Source organism: Labrus bergylta, chromosome 17 (genome assembly GCF_963930695.1).
Source record: "Labrus bergylta chromosome 17, fLabBer1.1, whole genome shotgun sequence".
In the NCBI taxonomy this organism is placed as follows: Eukaryota; Metazoa; Chordata; class Actinopteri; order Labriformes; family Labridae; genus Labrus; species Labrus bergylta.
Window position 1 is genome coordinate 13,072,917 of NC_089211.1, and position 25,429 is coordinate 13,098,345.

Here is a 25,429-nt window from a genome sequence, read left to right on the forward strand (position 1 = left end):
TTAACTGTGAGGCAGGCCAGAGAGCCGCGCAAACTTTCACTAAAGCTCTGCACAGTCACTCCGCTCCTCTGCTCTCTTCGACTTTGCGTTCTCTCCTGCACCAACGGAGCCTTGGAGTAAAAACTGCCAACCCCTCAATCTGATTCATTTCCTGTAGTCAGACTCTTTCCCTAAAGTGGATAGAGGGGGGACACGGGAGAAAGGAAGAAATCTTTCTGTTCTAAATAAGGCTCTCTGGAGCAGCAAGCAGCTCCTGCACTCTGCAAAGATTCAGATCTTATCCACTTTCTTTTAGTGGCAGTCACAACATCGCTTACAGAGAAATAGCATTTTGCGTTCAAAACGACCCTGTGAGCCAGTTACCCGAACCCTGCACGCATAGTACGGATGCTACAAGTTCAGACGCCCATCGCCGAGTCTTCTCCTGAATCCACGCACCGAGTTTGGAGACACTGTACGCTGTGAGACTGCAGGGGTTCATGTACTGGAAAAATGAAGTTTTGTCCCCTCTTTCAGAGGGAAATAAGATTCTATCCGAAGGAATTCCCACGAAACAGGTACAGAAAAGGCTGTGAGTTCGACTGTGCGTAAAAGTTTAAATTTGGAGACGTAGCATATTGAGGCTCGCTGAGCCTTTGGTGTGTGAATTAGACAGATGTATTTGTGTGTGTGGTGATGCTGAACTGCTAATGTTTTTACACAGGTCTTTTTTTATAGGGTAAGCGTGAGCCAATTTGAATGTAACATTTTTTCCTTTGTCTTTTAAAAAAAAAACCTTTGATCCATTTTCCGTATCAAACACGAGCACTTTATTTGCAGCCCGCAGCGTTGTGTGTGAGTTTTGTTTTGTCTCTCTGTGATGTCACAAGAATCATCGCTTGTGTACTGAGATCAGCTGCACGCGCCAGCCGCTGTGAAGAGGCACGCGCCACTCTGTTATGAATAGCGTGATTTGCGGTCCGCGAGCCCTCTCGAGCGCTGCCAATTCGCCTGAGAAGAATTGGATTTTAATTACAGCCATTAAAAATCAAATTTGCAATTCTTTGGGTGACCCGTTGCCTTTTTCTGATTGACAGTTGAAATTGACACTCTGGGTCCCTCTTATCCGCAGCGTTTCGAGCTATTTGTAATTACAGGTAGTTTTTCCCCCCTCCACTCTCGTGTCCTGGATTGCGGAGAAAATACTATTATTGTGAGAGGCATGGGTTAAGGGGAAGGGAAAAATCAATCCAAATTGAAATAGCTTCATTAAAATGTGCCTTTTGTTGCGGGGGCCCTTTAACAGTTTTAACCGGGGTTTATTGTCAGGACTAGCCTACTTTAAATAGGAGTAGCCTTGGAGAGCTGTCTGCAAATGTGTCCCGAGGATTTCTCAGCTGACGATGAGACGGGGAAAGTGAAGAAGACCTGTCGTTCACTGATCGTTGTCTTATAGGTGATCTGTACGGAGCATCAGGGCACACCGGGAGGCTCGCGCTGCAGTGTGGACTCGAAACACACGCCAATGGTGAGACCTTTATTGCTTATTTTTGCTTTGAATATAGCTTCAGTTTTCAGTGCAAGTTAGAACTGATGTTAATAGCCGATAGAGCTTTACATATGTGGGAATTATGCACGCGTTTTTACAAATAACATAACATACTGAAAATAGTGGTCATGTGCAAACTGTGGGTTGAAGAGTGTTCAGTAATATTGTGTTGTGTCGATGATCTCTTGCAGTCTCATTCGGACGGAGAATCGCAGCGGTCCAACATGGAGCGGGAGGACACACGCTCGTCTCCCAGCACCCCGTCCACCCCCTCCGTGTGCTCGCCCATCTCCACCACCAGCTCGGTGCCCTCCACCGGGAAGAACGTGTGCGCCAGCTGTGGGCAGGAGATCCTGGACAGATACCTGCTGAAGGTGAGAGGCAGAGAAAACTGTGGAGGGGTGTGGGCTTGTTAAAAAAAATAATAATAATTTTATGGCCATCTTTTTTAACTTAACATTCATGAGAAGATCTTAGTGACATGTTTAGTCTCTGGGAGACCTACTAGGTTTGGGACTGTTCTACTGTGTTGTTGAATAGCCATACACAAGAAGCCTGGCATTATCTTTGAATTTAATCTCTATGTGAGGATGAAAAAAACAACAAAGTAAAAAATACGAAAAGGGGAAGAAATATCACCTAACCTATAAATAAATAAACCTACCAAATAGAGCACAGTTGGACTACACAAATAGCTACACACGTATACTTTAACTTATTTTATAATTAATATAAATATATTATAGGCCTATAATGAATTAATTATAGTTCCTGAATCAATCAGTTAATTAGTCCTAAATGTTTGCGGAATTGTCATATTTGAGATAACAAAATAAAAGCAGCAGAGCTGTTTTGGAGCCCGCAGACACAACCAGGATGTTTTGGTTCTCAGTTTTAAAGCCCCCGTGTAGGCCAAATACGCGTCTTGTCGCGTGCGCCCGCGTGCTTCCAGCAGTCTTTAGTATTGCTAATGGGTGTGTTTGTCAGGAAGTGAAGATCATTAGTTGATAATCTGACGGAGGAACAGATAACGTAAGGAAAACATTTTTTTTCTGTCGGCCAAGAAATACTATGACAGTTAGACTATTTCATTTGAATAGGCCAATATAATTTTAAAACCGTATTCAGAATATAACAGATATTTGAATATTTTTAGAATTGTCAATTAAATAAATCTATTTATTTTTGTTGACGTGTGTAGCCTATTGAAAGACCTCTGATGATATGATCTAAAACTTCTATTCATATGGAACGATCTTTTTATTTCGTTTTAACTGACTGAAAAACACAACATTTAAAATGTTGTCGATAATAAATAATAAAAATACATAAAATTGATGTTAAATTAAAATCTCACCTTTGTGCCATATTAACCTTAAAAAAGTCAATCTAGTAGTAGCCTACTAGTTCCCTTTTCATAAAATGAATTATTCTCTATAGTGTGTTATGTCAACTGTAGCCACCTTAAATACTAGTTGTTTATTTAGCAATAGAAATATTTTAAGTTCCACTTCAACTTGTGTGTGTGTATTATGAATAAGCTGAGACTAGATTTTCGGTTGAATATATATCACAGTAGCCTAAACATGAGCACAAATAATGCGGCTTATTTCAATCGCATAGCCTACAGGCTAGGCCTATGCTATATACTAAAATTTGCTTCTGTAAACATTTAAATTTGTCTCAATAATTTTATCAGTTGTTCTAACATATTGAACATTTATTTCCAATGACTGACATTTATGCTCTGTTTTCCGTTATTGCTAATTGTTGTAAAATAGCATACTAAAGATAAAACAATGCTGAAGAGTCAATGTTCAAGGGCTCGAAGTCAGCTGAGCGATATGTTTTAGGTCTATAGGCTTTATTATAATGTATCAAAAAAATATAGCACGGAATGATGTCAGTGGACTATAGCCGAATCAGTGTGCAACAATATAAAACCGTCGATCCTAAAACTAGGCTATAAACCTATAATAAGATGTAGACGTGTTGGCCTATAGCCTTACAAAAAAATCAAAAATATATTTACTCCAATATAAACTCACAGAGGCCAAAATGGGCATCGCAGATAAGCTGCAAAAAAGAGAAACAGTATCTAAACTCATCAGAGCAACACAGACACGCTTTTAGTCCCTGCTGCAGTGATACATCATCAGTGTGTGTGATGACATATCTGTCGCCTCTTCGCAGGTGAACAACCTGATCTGGCACGTGCGCTGTCTGGAGTGTTCCGTCTGCAGGACGTCACTACGTCAGCACAGCAGCTGCTACATCAAAAACAAAGAGATCTTCTGTAAAATGGATTATTTCAGGTAGGGTAAGTTTATGACCCTATTTTCAAAATACCACGTCCACTCTGCACACACAACCCTCCCTCGTCTCCCTATCTCCCCCATCTCTTACTCCCTATCTCACTCGCTCGCTCTCTTTCAAACTTGCACACATACACAAACTCTCTCTCTCTCTCTCTCTCTCTCTCTCTCTCTCTCTCTTCTTTTGAGATGGATGCGGGTTAAATGTGCTCTTGAAAGACCTTTTGAAAAATCCTCAAAGTCTGTAACAAAGTCTTTAGTGCACCCTGTACGTCTGGCTGAAAGAGGTTTTGTTATGACTATGCAAAACTTAAAACATGCTACAAAAAGAAAACGTAGGCTGTTTAGGAAATTCTTTAGTTAATCTTGAGAAGGTGGCAAAGACTGTGGACTTCTACTATAGCCCTGCCTACTGTGTTTTTTTTATTAACGGGGATTCACGGGGATTTTAAGAGGCGCATTGATATGTCTTTTTCCGGTTTATATGTTGATCGTGCCAGACCCTTGACCTGATCTTTTTTTGGCCACAAAATGAAAGGCCTACACTTTCCGTCTTATAAGAGTGTAACTCACACCCAACACACGCACATGCACACACAAGCACGAGACGCACGCAAACACATTAGGCAGTTCTCCACGCAATAGAAAGCACACAGTGGCGATTTTATTATAACGACAGGGACACTATAGACTGCTTATGCAGAAATCTATAAGGTCAGTCAAGACGTTGCCTATAGTTTAGTTTGTCCATGTAGGCAACAATGCAAGAAGTGCAAAACTCACAACAAAGAAGCATTGCCACATTTATAATAGCATACATGTTACTTCATTGTACTTGACGTCGTTGTGCTTTATTATCTTCTAAATGTGGCAAAGTGAACGGTTGCTGTCAAATAAAAACATAGGCCTATCACAAAGTTGATTTTAATTGTCTGAGATTCAAACAAAGCAAAGAGAAATAATCATGTGATGTTCTTTATAACTACTACTTTATAACTACTGTGAGGCATTTAAGCAGGCAATCTGTTTTATAATAAATTAAACACAAGTCACACTTTATCTATCTATCTATCTATCTATCTATCCATCTATCTATCTATCTATCTATCCATCTATCTATCTATCTATCTATCAAGAGAGAACAGGGTTAACAATTTACAATGAATGTACTGTAGCTGTTTCTTTTTTCTACTGCTGAGGAGGAATTAGTCTTGGTTGTAAGATTTATTTTAACTCATAGATTCTAATTCACTTTCATTTTTGACTGTGTGTGTTTGTGCTTGTGTGCATGTGTGTGTGGTATCTGAGGTTAAATGGGGTTCACACCAGCAACAGTATTTAGTAAAATTCTGTGCCGTAGCCTGAAGGTGCTGCATATGTTGTATAGACCCATGTTTTGCACATCAGTTTGTGTGTGAGTGCTTGGAGCTTTGGTGTGTATCGGATCGAAACCTGAGACCAGTCCACCGCTCTGAGGTTTATAATCACCAGCAATTAGTCGTCCTCCACCCCAGACCCTCAGGCCTCCAGACCAGCAATTAGACCTCCCCGAGTGCCTGGTCAGCATGTTTCTGATCTGAATGAGACTCTTATCCAAACTTAAAACACACACTAAAACAGTTATGTACACACTTAAACATAGACACACAGCTAAATATGAAAGCATGAATATGATTTACATGCCAATATTAGCAAGGAAGCACTGCAAACATTGCCTCCTTTTAAAACTCAAAAGAACGTACACACAGTGAAACACAGATAAACATACACTGAGATCTCTGTTTATTTATGCATGTCCAGAAGCTGCCAATCATTTTGCATTTCACAAAATGGAGATTTGTGTTTGCCCGGCCACATCATAATAATATTTTACCTGACCCTTCCCATTTAAATGCTTCTTCACCGTTAACCCCTGTCACCCTCAGCTCTGCTCCCAGGACTGTGAGCCGCTATTGAATATGCAAAGAGGATTCAAAATATGTCCGAGTGTTAGACAAATGGTCATGAGTGGCAGCGATGAAGCTGTTACAGATAATACACTCATCAGTGAAATCCTGCATTGTAATTATGTGAAATAGAGTAGTTGTGAATGCAAAGCAATACAACGCAATACAAGTGTTAACATTAGGATAGGGATGAAAATGATTAGCATACAGTAAAGACAGAGTACACACATTCAAACAGCCGTTTTATATTAATCTCTGTGCAGAGGGGTTCAGTGTCTGTGAACCGTAGCTCAAATCGATTAAAATAAACTTGAAGTGGAACAGCTTCAAACTCAAACTCTTGAGGCTTTAATGGCTGCATTGTACTTCTAACATTTGTGAATTAGCCCATTGCCACCTAAAGCCAAAAAACAATAACAAAAATATGTAGTTCTGATTGAGTTAAGGCCTGAATCAGACCTTTGACATCAATTTTTATTATATTAAAATCCATAAGAACCAGAAATTCACAATTATTCAAAACAATATGTGAAAACAAGAATACAGAAAGGCTAGTCATAAAATAGCTCTTGAGCTACAGCTAGCCTTGGTTTAAACAAAATTATCTTAGCCAATGAGATATAGCCTATACCTGTTACCTGGGATGATGCTCCAACATCTTAGTTATTTGTTACACCACAAAAATAAGGTAATCCTGTTCCCTACATCTGTAATAATGGAGAAAATAAATGGGTGCAGCTTACAGCTAAATAAATCATTCTAAAACTGACTATTTAAGCAGAGTAGCCGTGACTAAAAAACTAAGCCTAAAATCATGTGAAAGTTAGATTTAAATCACACATTACAATCCTCAGATTTTCTTTCATTGGTAAAGTACTTGTTTCTGCTGCATTCATGTGCTACTCTTTCAGCCACCTGAACAAGATAAAGAATTTGTAACTTTGAATGTCCAAAGCCTGTACAATAACACTGCATTTATTCAAGTTTCTCTCCTGGCTGTGGGATAACTGTACTTACTGTGTGAAGAGATGAGTGACAAGCAATGTGATAAGGAATTACATTTGATAGTCAGGCCATATTGAAGGTCAAACTGTTGACCGTGGCTGTAATTTTTTTCCTAAAAATGGTTACACTCATGAGAGAAAAATTCTCCTTTGCATAATAATATTTGATATCCTTGGACGTCACACTGGTAAAGAAAAAATATTTAGAGGCTCTGGCAGTAACAGTGCAGCTTTGCTGCAGTGCAGGGGCCTGAACAAAGGTTACCTCTGTAAATATAAACTGTATTTTGGGTTTAGGCCAGATTTAAACAAGGCTAAACACCACTGTGAGTCCAGATCCTCTGGGCTGGTTTCAAACCTCTGGAGATATTTCCTCATCTGTGTCAGCCTCTCATCTGGCTTTGGACTGACAGCTACTTTAATGGGGCGTAATAGCAGGAAATCAGACTGGGTTGCCCTCCATATATGTGTGTGTGAGTGAGTATGGTGGGGGGGGGGGGGGGGTATATGTGTATGTCGGGATAGGGGGGCGCAGGACAGAGCCCATGCTGTGCCTCTCAAACCCATGTCAGGCCTCAGGGGCTTATACACACATACACACACAGACACACACAGACACACACACACACACACACACACACACACACACACACACACACACACACACACACACACACATACACACACATTCATACCCAAACCTTGTCTTTATCAGTTTCTTCCCCTGACCCCCCTCGCCTCAATCCGCCCAGCCCTCACCTCTCTCCGTAGTAACATCATCCTCGTTCTTGAGCTGCAGGCCACACAGGAAGTTGCATTGCTGAACTAATCAGAGGCACCCTGGGATACTGACAGTGTAACCAGATTCTGTGTATGTAGGGAACTTTGTGGGTGAGGTGTGTGTGTGTGTCTCTTTCTAAATGTGTGTGTATTGTAATAGTAATTATTCATACACCCACCCACCTCTGGTATGCTGATTAGGTATCCATAGCAACAGTGACAAGAGACAGTACAAAGAGTGATCTGACTTTTATAAAGAACTGAATTAACTGAAATTCTAATAAGACATCTGTCACACAATACTACACATTTAAATAAAGACTGCTGAGTTAATGAAGTTTAATGGAGTGACATTTGTAAAGAAGAATTTAAGTCACAGTTATGGAAGTGTTAGTGCATTAAAAAAAAAAGTCATGTAGGCTTTAAGTTAAATCCTGATTTGTAAAATCTGTGAAAAGAAGTTGACTCTAAATTATTTAGATCAATTTTCCATTCTCAGATTTCCACAAAGGCCGAACATGAACCTTGCGTTTTAAAACCGCAGTCAAGCAGGGAATATCGTTGGACAAATCTAATAAAGATTACAAGTATTCTCATAGCACATCAGCAATAATCCAAAAAACGTGTACCTCCTCAAAACCTTCTTGAAGCAGCAGGTGAATTACTGATACATAGAGAAAAGATTAGACAAAAGAATGTAGCCAACAGAAGCAAATAGGAGAGATCGGGGGGGGGGGGGGGAGTTTTGCTGTGCATGATTTCCCTCTTGTGAGTGATATGGAAGCTGTAAGGATTGAATCGCTAAAAAATAAACTGCAGGTTTTTTGTTAAAGGACTAACCGAGACACAAAAAACACAAGGAATAAGAAGGGTGGGAAGAGGGGATGAAGATGGAGGAGCAGGAGGGGGGTAAAAAAAAAAGGGATGATTTGCAGCTTTTCTGGGTTCTGTCTTGGAGCATGAAACTGACAAGCTGTCATGCTAGATTAGCTACAATGTTCCACAATATTTTCCTCCTTACTGTAGAACCAGACTTGAATTCCTCGTAACAATTTAAAATGATACTTAGTACATACTAAACAGTAAGTCAAGTAGACGATTTGTCTCCGGAATGGCTTTATTGGGTTTTAAGAGGTTTTTTTTTTGCTTAAGTTGAACATATTTCTGAGACCTTAACTTGTCAGTGCTATGCCAGCTAATTTTATTTAATGGTAACTACAAATGCTTTAACCTCACATACGGTAATTTGTTTGTAATGATAAATAACAGGCGTGGTGAAATGTAGATTCTTTGACATTGTTGCATTAACAAACTCGCTCAAGGGAAGTAAAGCTGAAATGCTAACGTAAAATATTGTATTGCTGTATTTATATCAAGTTGTAAATTGTTATTATGTAGGTTATCTGACAATTACTGAAATTGTTTCATTGCTTTTCAAGTTTTCAGCAAGTAAAACACAATAAACAGTGGAAAACTGGAGGAAGATTGGGCAAAGTGAAACTGGATATCTGATGACTTGTTACCTAACATTTCAAAACAGCTAGTTATAGCAAACAACACCTCCTAGCTAACATTACTTAAATTGGGACTATGAGATGACTAGAAATTGACAGTTATCTTACTGTATTTTGGTAGCTATCATAAACTAAGTCAGTGTTTGCTGTATATTAAGTAGTAGGCGTAAGACATAAGCAAAAGCAAATCTCAAACTGTTGTCTCATGGGAATGAGGTATCAAATATGTTGGGGTTTTTCTTGAGTCAGGCAATTTTCCCTGTGGAATTTCACTATCCATTTATATCTTTGTGTTGGCTAGGAATGTAAACTTTTCTTATCGTATTGTTTAATGCTACAAAACGGTAACATTTTCAGTTAGCACAGTGTTAGCCTAGCCAATGGTAGTATTCTTGTCTCTGTGTCTTTAAGTGGCTTATGTTAATGTTTGACTGTAGATAGTGTGTTATCAAATATATGTTTTTTTACTTGTACTTAATAGTCTTTCTGACCACTGATCAATATAAGAAGTGATGTGAAAAGATTGGTGATTACCCTTTATTTATAAAGCCTGGGGGGCAAATCAGTATAACATTATAACAGCATATAACAGCAACAACATTTGAGCCTCCCACCATGAGCATGACATCAGGGGAAATGGTTGTTTGAATATGGTGAATTAAATGTGAAGGCAGATGCTGAATGAGACAGATCCTCACACGGTAGCCATTTAAAGATGCCCAACAAATATTCTCTTCCATATTGTACACAGGAAAATGAGTCTTCAGCTCAACAAGCTAATAAACATGAAAAGAGTCAGGAGTTTTTGAGATGTCAGCGATATACTATGCTTTCATCCCAGATAGAGTGGACTTGAGAGCACTGATGCACTGCCAAACCCACTCACTTGGCAACCCGTGTGCTCTCCGTCCCCATGCTCTCTCTGCCATCCACGCTATTTACTTTGCCATTTCCCTCAGCCACTTCGTTCCTCTCTCCATGTCTGCTCTTTTTATCCTGCCCTCACCAGTTCTAGCCTCCTTCATACCTTTCAACTACTGCCTGCTATTTGAATTTGGCTCGTGTTTGTGATGCTCTGCTTTTCTTGTGTGAGTAGCTACATGTGCTCGTACGACTGTCAGAAATGTTGAGTCACATACGCTCTAGAGGTCTCTGTCTGTTTTACAGAATAATCCCATCAATATGGAAATGCTTCCAATTTGAGTAAGAAAAAAAACGAACATACAATCCGCTGTTATTCAGTTTTACCCTTGAGGCAGCACTTTTTCTCAAGCTGCCTCCCACTCCAGAACTGGCAGCTGCTGACCCCAACAATGGCTCTTAACCTAACCATAACCTTCTCAAACCTAAAGCCTTTTATGCTCATTAAACCCCTAATGTGCTATTTAAAAGAGGAGCTTATTCACTTTTGTTTCTAGTGTTAAGAAGTAAATTTGTATTTTATTTCAGTTGTGTTTTAGTGTCAGCTGCTCAGTTAAACCTCTCTCACTTAGAGAATAAGGATGCAGATATTTGACGTTTTCATATTTAAAAAAAATCCTAGTAAAAGACTTAAAATAACAAAGTGATGTGTGTTCAGACAAGGTTTGAAAAAGCATATTCCTTTTTGCAATAGAACCCTCTTGTTATATTAAAACTATATAAAACAATGAGTCAGTCAGTACACTGTTGCACTGATTGACCTGTTGTTTTTTATTACGATGACCGTTGGCAATTATGTGTGAGATCTATACCTGCTGCTGTACTCTCACTCAACACCTCACTCACAACAACTCAACATGTGTTTTAAACAGCTGCTGAAATTGCTCTAGTCAATTACAGTGCCCAGCTTTTTAAAAAAGGCTCTTTTAACATAACTATATTTTTATGACAATTTTTCACAGATTAAATTTGATTTAGTCAGAGTACCACAGTTATGGTATGGAAAAGAATATTGGAAGGGAGTATTGCTCTATGATTTTTGTCTTTTTAAGGAGACTATTTGACATTAACAACAATAAAGAATAACACCAGCTTTAACCTTATTATTGGTGACTTCATGGCGATATGTTTCAATCCCACAATCCTGCAGCTGAAAGTAACATCGAGTGCATCATAATGCACTGTTTGAATTAAATTTGCAAAAATGACAACACCCAGATGTAATGGAAGCTACTCAGCCTAAAGAAACAACAACAAAAAAGGTCATACTTTAGACCCATTTTAACATATTAAATTGTAGTTGGGGTGAGAGTGCCACACACAGTGTAAATGGTAAATAGACTTGGACTTTTATAGCGCTTTTCTATTCTCCTCAAAGGGCTTTTACACTACATGTCACGTTCACCCACTCAGGCAACATTCACACACTGATACCAGAGGCTGCCAACTGCCCATTAGCACTAATCAATTCATGCACGATGCTGGTGGAGCAGTGGGAGCACACTTATGTTAATAGGAATCTTATGGTTGTTCAATATTTACAAATGATCTAAATTTGTGAATTTCAGACATACATTTTTTTGAGGAATTGTTGTAATTTATTTAATAAACAAATGTCGGCCGCCCACTCTCTGACCATCTATCTTTCATCGTCCCCCCCCCCAGTGCCCCTCAACCCCCTCACCCATTTAGAACAGTAAGTCAGGTGGTTTAAGTTTATATGCAGCCTGACCTCACTGTTGCTATCAGTTACAGCGCGACAATCTCGAGTGATGTCATGCAGGTCTTTCTTCGTCTTCCACTTTGTGTAAAACCACCCCGGTTTCCATGTGTGTTCCCCTGTGCCTGTGTTTGTGTGTGAGCGTGTGCATGTGTCAGGGCCTTCATGCATCAGCCAGGAAATTGCAGGTGTTGGTTTGTTTGCATTCAAAGCTCAGCTTGCAGCCGCAGCCAGGAGTCTTTTTCTGAGGGTCGATATCCTCCTCCAAGGTTTCTTCCTTAAACCCCTTTGAGTTCTGCCAAAACTTCAAATTGAAAAACATTTATTTTGACTTCAGCTCTCTTGAGATGTTCCAAAAGAAAAGGACGTTTGTTAAATTCTGTGTCCGCTACCTGGAAATGGCCTTGTGATAAAATGTGTATTTTCTCCACTGTGTTGCTTATACAGTATAAACTAATACCTTGTTCTTTTTTCCCTCCCCTCTTTTTCTCTCCTCTTTTTCTCTCCCTCACAGTAGGTTTGGTACTAAGTGTGCCCGCTGCGGACGCCAGATATACGCCAGTGACTGGGTGCGGCGTGCCAGAGGAAACGCATACCACTTGGCATGTTTTGCCTGCTTCTCTTGTAAGAGGCAGTTGTCGACGGGAGAGGAGTTTGGCTTGGTGGAGGAGAAGGTTCTGTGTAGGATCCACTATGACACCATGGTGGAGAACCTAAAACGAGCGGCTGAGAGTGGTGAGTGCTGGATCAGGCAGATTTAATGTAATGGCTCTTTGTGGATGTCCAGATGTTTGTTTAAGCGGTTATCAGAATTTGTGGATTTTATTTTTTTTATATTGCAGCTCCATTAAGTTGTCATGACACAATTAGCCTTTGTCTTAAGTCATTTATTACAATGTTGTTTTTAATTAACACGTTTGCCATGTTTCCTTCTGTTTCCTTTTGATTCTGGTGGATACCTGTATGATTAGAGGCTCACTTGGTCATGTTTCAGGAGTTCAATACCCTTACATTTGGGGTTCAAATAGAGGAAAAATAATTCAAAATCTTCATTGCAGGATCTAATTTCTGTCTTTGTTTTTCAGGTAATGGTATCACATTAGAAGGAGCCGTTCCGACAGAACAAGACAGTCAACCCAAACCAGCCAAAAGAGCACGGACGTCCTTCACTGCAGAACAGCTACAGGTCAGACACAGAAAACAAAGAACATGTTTTTAATACAGCTTATTATGTAAATGTTCAGCAATCTCGCCTTAATTGGATCTGAGAAGCGCTTGATTTTGTGCTAATAATCTGACTCAACATGCAGATCATGCAGGCTCAGTTTGCCCAGGACAACAATCCAGATGCCCAGACGTTACAGAAGCTAGCCGACATGACAGGCCTCAGCAGGAGAGTTATACAGGTCAGTTCACACAAATACTCATCTCCTCTAAGTCTAATCTTAATAGAGTGCTGATAATAACAAAATAAAATACTGAATATATTTTTCACAATTTTGTCTACCCTTCATTATTTTGAAAATGTTTCAGATAAAATGAATGTATTTCAAGGATAAAGCGACATGATGTCTGGTTACATTGCGTCTTCATAGGTGTGGTTTCAAAACTGCAGAGCAAGACACAAAAAGCACACCCCCCAGCACGGTGGGGCTCCCCAAGGTCATCCCCAGTCCAGGATCCCCTCGTCCCTGCCTGATGAGCTACATTACTCCCCCTTCGGCAGCCCTGAGCGGGCGCGCATGGTGGCCTTGCATGGTTACATCGACAGTGAGTTTGGATTTTGTGCAGTGACTCCTAGGTATTTTTAAAGCAGATCTGTCTATATTTCATTATTCTGATTCTTTTTTTTTTTTTTTTGTATTTTTGTGTGTGGTCTTCAGGTCATCCTTTTTCTGTGCTGACCTCTCAGGGTCTCTCTCACCAGGCCATGTCACTGCCTCAGCTCCCCCTCAGCCGCTAGCGTTCCACCACTTTGGCCCCTTTGACCCCCAAACCTCTGGATCTTGGACCTGCCCTGGAGGTCACGCAGAAGTCAGCTTGGAGAAAAGAAACATCTTTTGGTAGCCCTGACTATTTGGAAACCGCAAAAATAATTGGAAGGCAGAGGAAGAAACCAAGATTTATCCGTCCTTGTTTTGTTTTTTTTGTCACTCTGGGGACAGGAATATCCCTCCTGAAGTCAAAAACGAGAAAGGAGCTTTCATAAGCAGAAACTCACTGACTGAATTTTACACCACCTTGAGGACCTGTTTTGCTACACATGATGTACAGCATCCTCCACTCCACCGCACATCCTCCAACTTAAAGGTGGAAGGAGTTTTAAAGGACTGATAGCTGTCAGCTGTCATAGAGGGGAATATGAAAGGGGACTGTTATTGTGCCAGGCACACAGTAGACCACATTAGAGGTAAGACTCCGCCCTCTTGTCTCTCTAAGCAACCATGAAGGAAACCTACATGTAAAAGAAATATGTTGACTGTTGAAATATTTTCATTAGGAATGACATTGTCACGTCTCAAAAAATTCCAGATACAAATTTTCAAGACAAATAACCAGAACATTTGATTTTTGCAAAGTAATGAAAATAATGTGTGCCTTATCTTTTCCATTGTTATTATTTAACACAAATGACTTGGACTTTAAATCTGCTATTGTAAGAAAATCTGATTTTATGTCTACAAATGGCATCTGGTTTGAAATGAAGGAAAGGCACAATGCCAGGGCATTTATATCAAGGCTGTAACATTAGAGGTAGTTGCTAATACATTTTAAACTACAATCCAGCTACATTTCTTTAAACCGCCAGAGAAACAGAGGGAAGTTTGAGATAAGCGCACTTGTTGTTTCCTATAAAATCTGAAATGTTACAAGTTACATATTTTCATATTTCCAAATAATTGTATTATCACTAATTTATAATTTCTACAGTTGCTTGTTCAGCCTCGGCGTGTGTGCACGAGTGTCTCACACACGAGGAGGACTATTGAGTGTTGGTGTATTGGTACAATATAAAACAGACTGGGTTTGTATGTGTGTGTGTATGTGTGTGTGTATGTGTGTGTGTGTTTCAGTGTGCTTGTGTGAGTGTGTGTCCTGGGAGGGGTCGAGAGTGTGCATCTGTATTTTTGTGCCATGGCCATTGTGTGAAGAGCAGGATCCAACAAGACCTCAATGTTCATGTATTTATTGAGATGGTAAATCCCTGTAAAGCACTTTTTCCCCTCTGAAAATGGTTTTGTTTTGTTAAAAGAAACTTTGAATGAAATAAAACAAAAAAGTTTATTTGATAGACTGTGCATCCTAAATGTTTTGTGTACTAAAATGCAATAAAATAGAAAGTGATATTTTTGTGGTTATGTATCATTTTTGAGGAAATACAAAGGAAGAATTATTTGAATTCTAAAGTTCCAACAACAACAGGAGTGACACAAACAGAAAAATTGTCACAAAGTTTCTATTTAACTCTAGGTTAAGTCTGGGTTTAACTGGAGGGTTTTTTTCAAATGATAAAACTGCAAATGATACAAAGTTACGGAATTTCCTTTTTTTTAAATCCTGCATGATGTTTAACTGCTTCTCGTGAGAAGGTTTGGTTCACGATTAGGTCCTGGTTGTGCATCAACATAATCCTCTCATTCTGTTATAAGTGCTTTTTTTAAAATGTATTAGCCAAAATGCAAGAAAGGTGCATCTAAGGACAGATTCACTGCTGTGGATAAAATAATTTTTTTTTTTTTTTTTTTTGAGATAAGGGTAGTAGAGCTGGTAGATTGGTGTTTAATAAGTACATGATCTGCAAACTGTATGAGTGTGCTCTCTTAACATTAGCTGCACAAAAGCGAAGATATGATTTGGAAAAGTTTGTCTTTGAGAGCATGCACATATCTACATTAAGCATTGAATTATGATTTATGATCAGTGAACTTTTCATTAAATTATCACGCAGCATGAAGCCTATATAAATACTGCCTTATTTGTAGACTGTGAATGTCATATTTCTACATGGATATTTATTATATTACCTTTAGCTTTGTTTGTTGGGATTCAAATGTTCATCACAGGGTATATGGCCCAAAAAATATTCCTATCTGGGATGAAAATCGCATCATAATGTCATTTAAGTTGGACATAAAGGGAGTCCATGAAAGACATTTTTTAGTTTAGATTAATATTGTATCTAATCTGTTCCTTTTTATGGAATTGCGTTTTTTTAACGGGAAATATATATTCAGTCATGGAGTATACCAGTGAGATCACAAATACTACAACAACAACAACAACAACAACAAAAAGCATGCAGATTCAGAATTCTCTCAATTTATTGTATCGCTAAATGAAAGAAGGGACATGTAGGCCATATGCTTTTATAAATAAAAGAAAAAAAACAAGTGCAACAATTCCTTTATTTTTACTAAGCTATCGCTAAAAATGAATAGGCGAAAAGAGCGATCTGAACTCATCATTTGCTGCTTTCTTTAGGTCGGGTTGCAAAAGAGTTTTCAGGATGAACGACAACAACCTCGTCCCAAGCTTTCCGACAAGTCCGCACAATCCACTCATGCTCGGAGTCATCTGTTGGGGAAAAAAAAAATGAAACATTAGGTATTATTAAGACTTTTGCTTTTACTATGTGAAGCAACCATTCAATATTGTGGTCAATAGTGTAGTCCATCATTTTAACTTATAGTGAATATGAAAACTGTAGGCCTAAACAAACCTCAGACAGAAGGAGCTATGTGCATTATGTTGAAATCACTTAAAGCGTTCAAATCAAATCTCTAATAGCACGTATAGGCTGCATAATTAAACCACAGGTCATTTGTGTGTGAGCCTGAAAAAGTGAAGTGCCATTCAAGTGTGGGGTAAATTTGTCAAATCAAGATAAGCCTGACAATTAGGAGAAAATAACTTCTCAGGGCCACTTCAGACACCAACAAATAATAACCCAAAAAATGGACGACAGTTCTTTAAACCGAAATGACTGCCAGAGGAGCTGATAATAAACCAATTTTTCATTGTTAAAACTGAAACGAGTAGCTAATTGCAGGGGAAGTGAGCCGTCTCTGGAGCGCCCGCAGCTGCATGCACTTGAGGAGCACGCGGGCCTCACCCGCAGGTTCCACAGCGCGAGGGACTCCTTTTGTACGGAGGAGCTGGTCTGTGGCTCTCCGACTGATTGTGAGTAATTGCCCGCGTTGGGCGTCAACACTAACTGCCACTTCAAGTATAAAACCACCTCCTACTTATTTCTTGTCTCTCCCTACTACCTGTTCTGATCGCGAGGTCAATTGAACGCATCGGGCTCGCGGACAGCTGCCACACAAACATCCCCGGCAGTCTTTATGACGCAGTTGTTAGCGGAGAAGGTAATTATGGAGTCTTAAGTCTACGTAGCTGCGTCATTACGTGTTGACTGACCTCAATTAGCTACAAAGCACAGCTTCTCTTAATGATAACTAGATTGGAATATTTCCCACCTCAGTTAGGAGCGTTGATTTCAGGATTAAGCTGCATGTAGGCCTAATTGGTAGAGGTGGCTGCTATTACCATGTAATATCCCCAAGAATAAGTAGGCCTAAAGAAAGACAAGTTATGATTTCATATATTTCTGTAGTCAGTAAATTGAACTTTAAAACCAAAATTCAAACAAAACAAAAGAATGTATAGATAGGCCTATGTTTCATATTGTTCTATCAGGAAAGAATCAAATTTGTAGTGCAAATTTAGAGTGAAAAAAAGGGTTTGTATTATCGCCTTCATTTATTGTGCAGAACCTATCACCTTTTGAACTATTTTCTGGTTGACAACATCTCAAATGTACCAACCTTCATGTTAGACCTTTGTACAACGTGCAAGCGAGAGAGAGTGTGTGGAAGCGATAATGGCACCTTGTTAAAGTCTGTTTACCTTAATCCTTAAAATACACTCAGAGGGAAAAGTGTTTCCTTCCAGTCTAATGGCTGTGAAGTAACACACACACACACACGCACGCACACACACGCACACACACACACACACACACACACACACACACACACACACACACAGTGATTTGCATAGGGATGACTCTATGAATCTATTTTGCAGTCAACATTTTTGATGAAAATTGAAAGAATTCAATAAAACTGAAAGTATACTGAAATAAAAGAGCTTTAACTCTCTGTGACATCATCAAGCGACAAACCCTGAACTGTGTCAAATAACATTAACTACAATTTGCACTTATTTAGGGTCATACTTGTTTTGGTTTTCAAGTGGAGGCTTCAGTAAAATCAAACTTACCTGAATGTGAAAGCTCAAATAAACATTCAAATGTACATACTACACATGTCTGTCTCTGATTCATTGCAAGCAGAGCAGTTCTTGGTTTTGTTTCGTGGTGACATCATAGAAAAATAGCTGCAGCTTCCTGTTTCTAGCATGGAAATATAGATACTTTTATACAAACAAAAAAAAAAAAATCAATCCATCCTTAACATTTTACAGGATTAATTTAATTGAGGGGATTTTTCTTTGTCAACGAGATGTTTGAAAAATGAGAGTTTCAGGAAAGGCAGCGTGAGGATACGTTCCACTCCCCAGTGGCCCCAACTGATCTTATCTGTCTGTGAAACACCTCGGCTGGACGGGGACAAAGGGAGGGGCTGCAGTTCGGTCACCAGAGGTGTTTTCCTTGGCTGAGGAATGTTTTCAGTTTGGAGCTCTTTCTGTGCCGACTTTCAAAGGGAAGCGGTTCTACCAGAAACAGGAAAGGGCTACAAACAATATGGCAGCACATGCTGCTGCTGCTGAAAAGTGTTGCTGTCTGTTACCATGAGCGAATATACACAACTGACCATGTGTGTGTGTTTGTTTGTAATAACTGAACACGCTCAATCAGTCAGTGGTGGAAATTTGATTGTGCAGATGTGGCCTATGTATCTTTCCCCTCATTCTTTTGAAATTACACTTATAAAGTTATGCAAATGTTTTTCATTCTAACTCTAAATGTAGGCAACCATCTTCATCAGGATACAAAATTAGGTCCAATTATGTGTCTCTGGAGGCTTGGAGGAAAGCAGATAAAAATCATCGTTGTTTTCTTAATATGTGATTTGTGTTTCAGATGTTACAGTAATCATCTCATTGTGTTTCAGTCTGTTGGCTTTATTTTAGATGGACTACTCTACTGTGACATAGTGATGTAGCACTATGCAAGCACATGTTTGTTGTAATGTCCTCTAGTCACAATGAAAATGATTGAACTCTATTTAAAAAAGTATCTAATCCAATCATACTGAAATTCAGTTTTGTTATTTTTTTTGTATATCAAGCACAATCTTTGTCTTTTTAATGGAACCAGAGTTAATCCATCATTTTAGCAAAATATTAATATCTATCTGTAAGACATATCATCTTCATTTCAATCCAGTTCAGATGTTAAACACACATGGTATTGGCCAGAATTTAGGTATCACCATAAGATAAAGATCACATAGTTAAATGAGCCCCATCAGCTGCAAAGAGGACAGCGACGTTGTCTTCTTCCCAGAGACTTATTGCAAGCAAAATAAAGCAGAGATTAGACTCTCACAAAGAACATTAATCAGAAACAAAAGTCTTCAATGCTAATTTTTACCAGCTGCAGCCAGACACACTCACACACACCTTTCTTTTTGTATTTTTGTGTAAAGCATTTTTATTCAAATCACATCTGACTCCTCAACCAACTTCTTTCCAAATCAAAAGATCAACCATAAATCGGACAATGATGTTACATTTTGCTTTTTGAAGGCAGTATATTCTAATAAGGGACATTTTAAACTTGGAATTACCTATAAAAATCACTGCCTCAAACGAAGTGCCAATATCAATTCTTATTTAATATTAAATCAGAAAATTAAAATAGATGATTTAAGTGAAATATGTCATGGGTATTTGAACGACCTGCCGAGTTGACTGACAAAAAAAAGTTTGTCTATGAATAATTAGCTGTTTTCCAAAGTTCACCGTAAGCCTTTAAGAGCAGTCCATTTAAAAGTGTTGTTTGGATTACATTCATTTGACATGCACTTCCATCAGAACTGACATTTATTCATCCTGGGTCAGGATTCTGTTTTGCTCAAGGATTCTTCAAAATGTGTATACAAACCGCCCAGCATCTGGGCGACAAATCTGCGCTTTAACCATTTTTACAACATCATGTAAAATAAACAGGATCAGTACAGTTTGGTTCAATGCTGAGACATCCAGTGATGTCATATGATGGGGCAGTTCCCCTTTTAATAAGATTCTCTCAAACCAGCCAACTTCTATCATCCCACATTTCTACATAGTGCATCAGTATTCTTGACAAATCCCTCCATATACGCAGTCTGCAAAAAAAATCTGTTCAAGTCCAGAAATAATCCCTTGCCTCTTGGGGAATATTAGAAACAGATCCCATTGTTTTGCTAGATGGCACTTTGCCAAGATGGATTGTTTGTGTGAGTTAGTAACAGTTGCTAAGGAGGTCAGGACTCTGCAATAAGCCGATTCTGGATTGTGAGTAAAATCATTGAAACAATGTTTGGTTCATGGGGTCAAAACTCGAATCATCTGCCGTTGGAACAAGTTCCATATGCATCACTTCTGCAGCTTCTCCAGATCATCCAACATGTTTTTTTTTTTTTCGCCGTCCTATACAGCCACCACTTGTGACGGCTACACGGTGAGCTCCTTCCTCTTTCCTTGCAGAAGCAGACGTCCCCTTTGAGAGGGTGGGTCTTCCCTGTGTCCCCTCGTCCTCGCAGTCCTCATCCTGGGAGGAAGCCATGGGGCAATAAATTCTGTCTTCACACCCACTCTGACAAATGTGCCTTCACCTCCCGGGTTTGAAAAATAAATATGTACAGGATACAGGAGCATCCTTCGCAAGAAATGTAAACTAAGACATGAGCAGGGGCAGACAGTAGTCATAAGTAGTGCATGTGTAAGCTGCATACATCTGCTATTGAAGTCACATATCCAACTGTATATAATGCTGCATATTAACCTGAATCAAAAGAGAAAGTAGCTGTGTTGTTAGACAGAGTTTAGTTCTTCCTCTTAATTCCTTCTATTCTTCCGCTGTGTGCATTTCTCAGCTGATCACTACCAGAGATTGTGATGATGAACAAGCTTAGCGCATCAAGAAAGGAATCGCAAAACATGTTTTTGTTCTTCTCACACATCCCGATGACATCCGCGGAGGATGTGGCTCTCCTCACATATGTAAATGACACGTGTGCTTGTGGAATTAATCTGTGTGATGTGGCGAGTTGCTCGTCTACAGACAAACACTTTGCCCTTAAGGAGATTGTGAGTCTCAGCTGAACTTCTGCAAGGAATCATATCTTTACACATGTCTGCATTTGTAAAGGTTAAAAGAAGTCAATTGAATTCACATGCAAACTAAAACGGATTCAGGAGACGTCAGATGAGACTCCAGACATTGAAGATGTGTTTCTGGTTTCTTTAAAGATGAAAGAATACAAGACTGTAATATTTCATATCTTCCTGGATTAATGCAGTGAAAAGCAGAGTTACAACAGTCCAGCAAGATTCTACAACAACCCAATGAATGTTTTTGTGATTAAGGTTTTGTTAAGATACAGCAAGGCATGTGTCTAATAAAAAAAGTAGTAATGTGAATGATGCACGTAAATAAAAGTGGCCGTGTTTTCAGTGTGTTGATGTTAAATCACAGGAGACATGACAGGCAGAGGATGTCAGAATTTAGGAATTATTATCTGGACTCCTGACAGACTGCATTCACTTCAAATCAGGAACGGCAACAGCAGACGTTCGATCAGTGGAAAAAATGTGTCTTGAATTTTCCACTTTTGACCAATAACAAAAGAAAAAAACGTTTTTTTCTTTCAATGGCTGCAGCAGCCTATAGCAGCATGCTTATCAGATGACTTGTAACCATAAGCTTCCATCAGAAAATCCAGGGATAATCCATTTAACATCACTCCATAGGTTCACTGTTATTAAATCTTTCCCATATGGACACACTATATGCGTTCAGAGATGTAGTTGTTATAAACTGGGCAAAGACATGATTTATTTTGAATCAGGCTTTATCTATGAGTGTGCTTAAGCCAGGTTGCGAAAAGGGCTTTTATTTTTTTAAGAGCTACTATTTTGTACAATAAGTCAACAACAGTAACTCTCTCTGTATGTATTCAGCTGATTGTTCATCTGTGTGTAATGAGCCTGCTTCAGTATTCAACTCCTAAAATAATACAACAATATCAGTAATAAAATAAAATGGAACATCTACATGAGGAGTTTCCACTTAGGAACTGGAACAGTTTGTTCAAGTGTCATCACATGTCCATGGACCTTACTGTGTTCCTCTATATGGAGGCACAGAAACAAACCACTAGCTTTACCAGAGACGGACATTTTTGTTCTTTGCAAATAAACTAAAGGAGGTTTGAAAACATCTAAAAGAAATGATTACTGGAAATTTCGCAAACTATTGCAAACAAGCCACACAGTCACTACATAAATAAGTTGAATATTCAGCCATCTATCACTGTCTAGGTGCTTCATTTGACATTAAACTTAAGTTTGCACACTCAATTTGCAATGAAAATACATGTTTGCTCTAGACTTTCATCTTCCTCGTTTTCGTTGGCTGTTGCGCCTAAGATGCCTGGATATTACTCAACAGAGAGATGGAGCCAATCTGGCTTCAAATTAGTGGAACAAAAAATGTGCACGAACTAATGTGGAATAAACAGTAAGAAAAAGAGGTACCATTGTATATCATGTTATGTTATCCCTGTTCATATCTGGATTGTGTAGTGCAGAGAATAATACAGTCTTTAGTTGAAATCCTGAAATATGTCCAGGTTGGAGGGTATCCATTATTGAAGCGATTGTTATTATTACTATGAAAAGTAAGAGGGTAGCCGTTCATCTTTAACAGCGCTGCAACAGTGGAAATAACAGGATATTTCATGTCTCACCTGCATTCCTGAGGAATCTGCCAGTGTAGGAAGTGACAACTTTGGTATTGGGGTCATAGAAACCATCGGCACAATCGTAACACCCCTCAGGAATGACACGTGGCGGATGAAGATCAGTTAGCTGAGATTCCCCTGTATGAACAAAGCAGAAGACCAGTCTTCATGAGATTTACAAATACTCACACTTACTTCTATTGCTATTCTATTGCAGGCAATGTATCTTTGCATTTAATCCCTCTCCCTTGACATTGTTTTGCGTAGTCTAATTTTAATTTACCTTGTATTTTACGCTTTGTGTTGCTCATATTTTGTACTCTAATTTTGGAGCAACCTGGCTCTAGAATCACCTTCTCCAGGATTTTTAAGTAAATCGGATCATACTGTACAGTATCAGTCAGGCCAGTGATATACATAGCTCCTGAATCATTAAGCACTATATATATTAAGTAGAGAACATAGACTGAAATAATAGTTAAAGATGAATGAGGGGGGTTTGTTTGTTCGGATGGAAGGAGACTACTGACACTCTTTATAAGTCACTCTATACACTATAATTGAATACTCAAGCACATAAAGGAATTCCAACCTGCAGGTCTAAGTCCATTGCATCGCTCACTGTAGAAGCACCTATCATAACCATCGCAGTAGTCCCAGTTCTGCTCCTCGTACTGCAGACCATCAGCAAAGGCAAAATAACCCTTTTGAAAAAAGCAAAATGTCAAAATAATGCTCATTAATAATAATAATAATAATAATAATAATAGCTTTATTTATATAGCACCTTTAAAAACAAATGTTTACAAAGTGCTGAGACAGAGAAAGCAAATACAGCAACACAACAACAGAACAGAGATCAACAGAGGATTAGTTAGTCGGTTCATCCAAATAATAAAAGAATAAACTTACTTAAACTAGGTGTGTTGTGTATGTATTGAGTTACATTTTTTGCAACTCAAAGCAGTGGGGGAAAAAATAGATTTAGAAAAAGTCAACTGAAGAAGTGGGGTTGTTCAGAAAACTCACTGTTTCCCTGACAGTTTTCCTGGAGGATGTTTCTTTGGCGGAAAGATGCTGTGGTGAAAACTGTTGAAAGGAAGGTCTTGGGCTTATACTACTATATATCCCAGACACGGTTTCTTGGATAGATAACTTGCAGTTGAGGTTTCAGATGTCACTTTTCAGTGCTTTAAACACCACAAAAACTTTTTAATTTTTTCTTCCATTGTCTTTGGGTAAATGCAGAAGTCTTGGAGATAGAAATCTCCAAACCTCAGCAGATAAAACCAAAGATGTCAGCACAGATACATTCCACTTGAGGAAAGTGGAAAAATGTGTGCAGCCTCTAAGGAACAATACAACTTTAACTGAGAGTATGAATTAAACAGTTATTGTTCAGCAATTTTGCACAAAAAGGGATGCGTAAAACATATTTTGCTTAAGTGTTATAGAAATAATATTTCCGTCTTGACAAATGCATTTATTTTGGGTAATTTGGGGTAATTGCTTAAACACATACTCAGAGCAAAAGGAAATGTTTTTTCCTACTGGATATTTTCTTCTGTTTCTTGACATAGAGAGGATAAAAATGCAAATGGGGGGGGGGGGGGGGGGGGATAAAGGTCTTTACCCCAGGCTGAGTGCTTGAAGGGAAAGGTGCAACTACAGGACAACATTTCCAGAGCTTGAATTTGAGAATTGATTTGATGTTTTCATGTCTGTTTTTAATGGAAATACGTTTTCCAGGGCTGGTATGGATGCAGGTGCAGGGTCGCCTGGGCTGATGTTAGTCATGGTTTAGAGCTGCTATCATGTTAAATGAACCACAGCTCAAATGTTGAGAATAATTGGGGGTGATTGCTGTTGTGGCAAAAGTCCATAACGATTGCATTAAAGCAGGAGAGAGTGTAGTTTCATGCAGGGGAAAAGGAGAGACAGCAAATAACTACACCAATAATTGTGAGTGATTGCTGAAAGGGACCAGACGTTATATCAACTATATCCAATGTGAAGCACACAGCTATGTATCTTGATGCAAATATTGTGACATGCATGCAGGAACACACACACACACACACACACACACACACACATAACTCCTCACCTGTTTAGCTTTGCCATTTTCCCAGGTGGCCTCATATTTACTTCCATTTGGAAAGTGCAGCACTCCTTTGCCGTGGAACATCCCATCTTTCATCTCTCCCACATACTTAGTTTCTGTAGGGAAAGTGTACTCTCCTTTTCCATCCATTCTAAGGAAGAGAAGAGACAGTCGCATGCAGCTTTTTCTTTAAATTTTTGCACTACCAAAGATTGCAAGTTTGAGTGCTAGTTTAAATCTACCGTAGAATATGTATTTGTTATAGGCTGTATCCCACCCTGCTCTCTATGGGATCATAATATAAACACAGCCTACTGATATATCAATTTACCTGTCATTTTTTGTATCCCCTTTGGAACTGCTCTCAATGATATCCATTTCCACACTGACTCTCTAGCGCCCTTTCTTCTGAAAACTAAACCAAAATGTGTGAAGCGTGGATTTTTAATATGGACTAGGGGAGAGCAAGCGCTGTGGCAACGCCGTGCACCGTTACCATGGCAACATAGAAACAAACGAGCACATGCAAAAAAAAACCTACAGCTTGAGCGGTTTTTCATGGCGAAGAGCAAACGATCGACTGAAACACTCTTCAGTTCTCATCTGTTAGAAAAATTCAAA

The 25,429-nt window shown here is 39.0% G+C and overlaps 2 protein-coding genes across 7 annotated transcripts; one reads left to right on the forward strand and one right to left on the reverse strand.

Annotated features, from left to right (window-relative positions):
• lhx6a (LIM homeobox 6a) lies at nt 1–15,075 on the forward strand. 6 transcript variants are annotated; one of them, XR_010669047.1, is made up of 9 exons: nt 1–557; nt 1,436–1,507; nt 1,720–1,902; nt 3,722–3,843; nt 12,243–12,463; nt 12,814–12,914; nt 13,039–13,134; nt 13,344–13,498; nt 13,656–13,790. XR_010669047.1 is itself a non-coding variant. In XM_065965927.1 (9 exons), the coding sequence occupies exons 1-9, from the start codon at nt 480–482 to the stop codon at nt 13,714–13,716; spliced, it is 1,140 nt and encodes a 379-aa protein (XP_065821999.1). In that variant the 5' UTR covers nt 5–479; the 3' UTR covers nt 13,717–15,075. The 6 variants fall into 6 exon arrangements, 3 of the variants coding, with proteins under 3 accessions (XP_065821999.1, XP_065821998.1, XP_020485563.1); XR_010669046.1 differs by having other exon boundaries at nt 13,344–13,529; nt 13,656–13,789; XR_010669045.1 differs by having other exon boundaries at nt 3–557; nt 13,612–13,752.
• Nucleotides 15,076–16,028: 953 nt separating this feature from the next.
• Nucleotides 16,029–25,389, reverse strand: morn5 (MORN repeat containing 5). Its single transcript, XM_020629767.3, has 5 exons — nt 25,140–25,389; nt 24,812–24,959; nt 23,297–23,408; nt 22,711–22,842; nt 16,029–16,303 (listed from the first exon to the last, which is right to left on the reverse strand). The coding sequence occupies exons 1-5, from the start codon at nt 25,184–25,186 to the stop codon at nt 16,191–16,193; spliced, it is 552 nt and encodes a 183-aa protein (XP_020485423.2). The 5' UTR covers nt 25,187–25,389; the 3' UTR covers nt 16,029–16,190.
• Between the last annotated feature and the right edge of the window lie 40 nt (nt 25,390–25,429).

Coding starts and splice junctions, on each gene's coding strand:
- lhx6a (XM_065965926.1), top strand. CDS start 480: ATGTACTGGAAAAATGAAGTTTTGTCCCCTCTTTCAGAGGGAAATAAG. Junction 558..1,435: donor AAGGAATTCCCACGAAACAG/GTACAGAAAAGG, acceptor GTTGTCTTATAG/GTGATCTGTACGGAGCATCA. Junction 12,464..12,813: donor AAAACGAGCGGCTGAGAGTG/GTGAGTGCTGGA, acceptor TTTGTTTTTCAG/GTAATGGTATCACATTAGAA.
- morn5 (XM_020629767.3), bottom strand. CDS start 25,186: ATGGATATCATTGAGAGCAGTTCCAAAGGGGATACAAAAAATGACAG. Junction 24,960..25,139: donor GGGGATACAAAAAATGACAG/GTAAATTGATAT, acceptor TCTCTTCCTTAG/AATGGATGGAAAAGGAGAGT. Junction 22,843..23,296: donor CAATGGACTTAGACCTGCAG/GTTGGAATTCCT, acceptor TTGTTCATACAG/GGGAATCTCAGCTAACTGAT.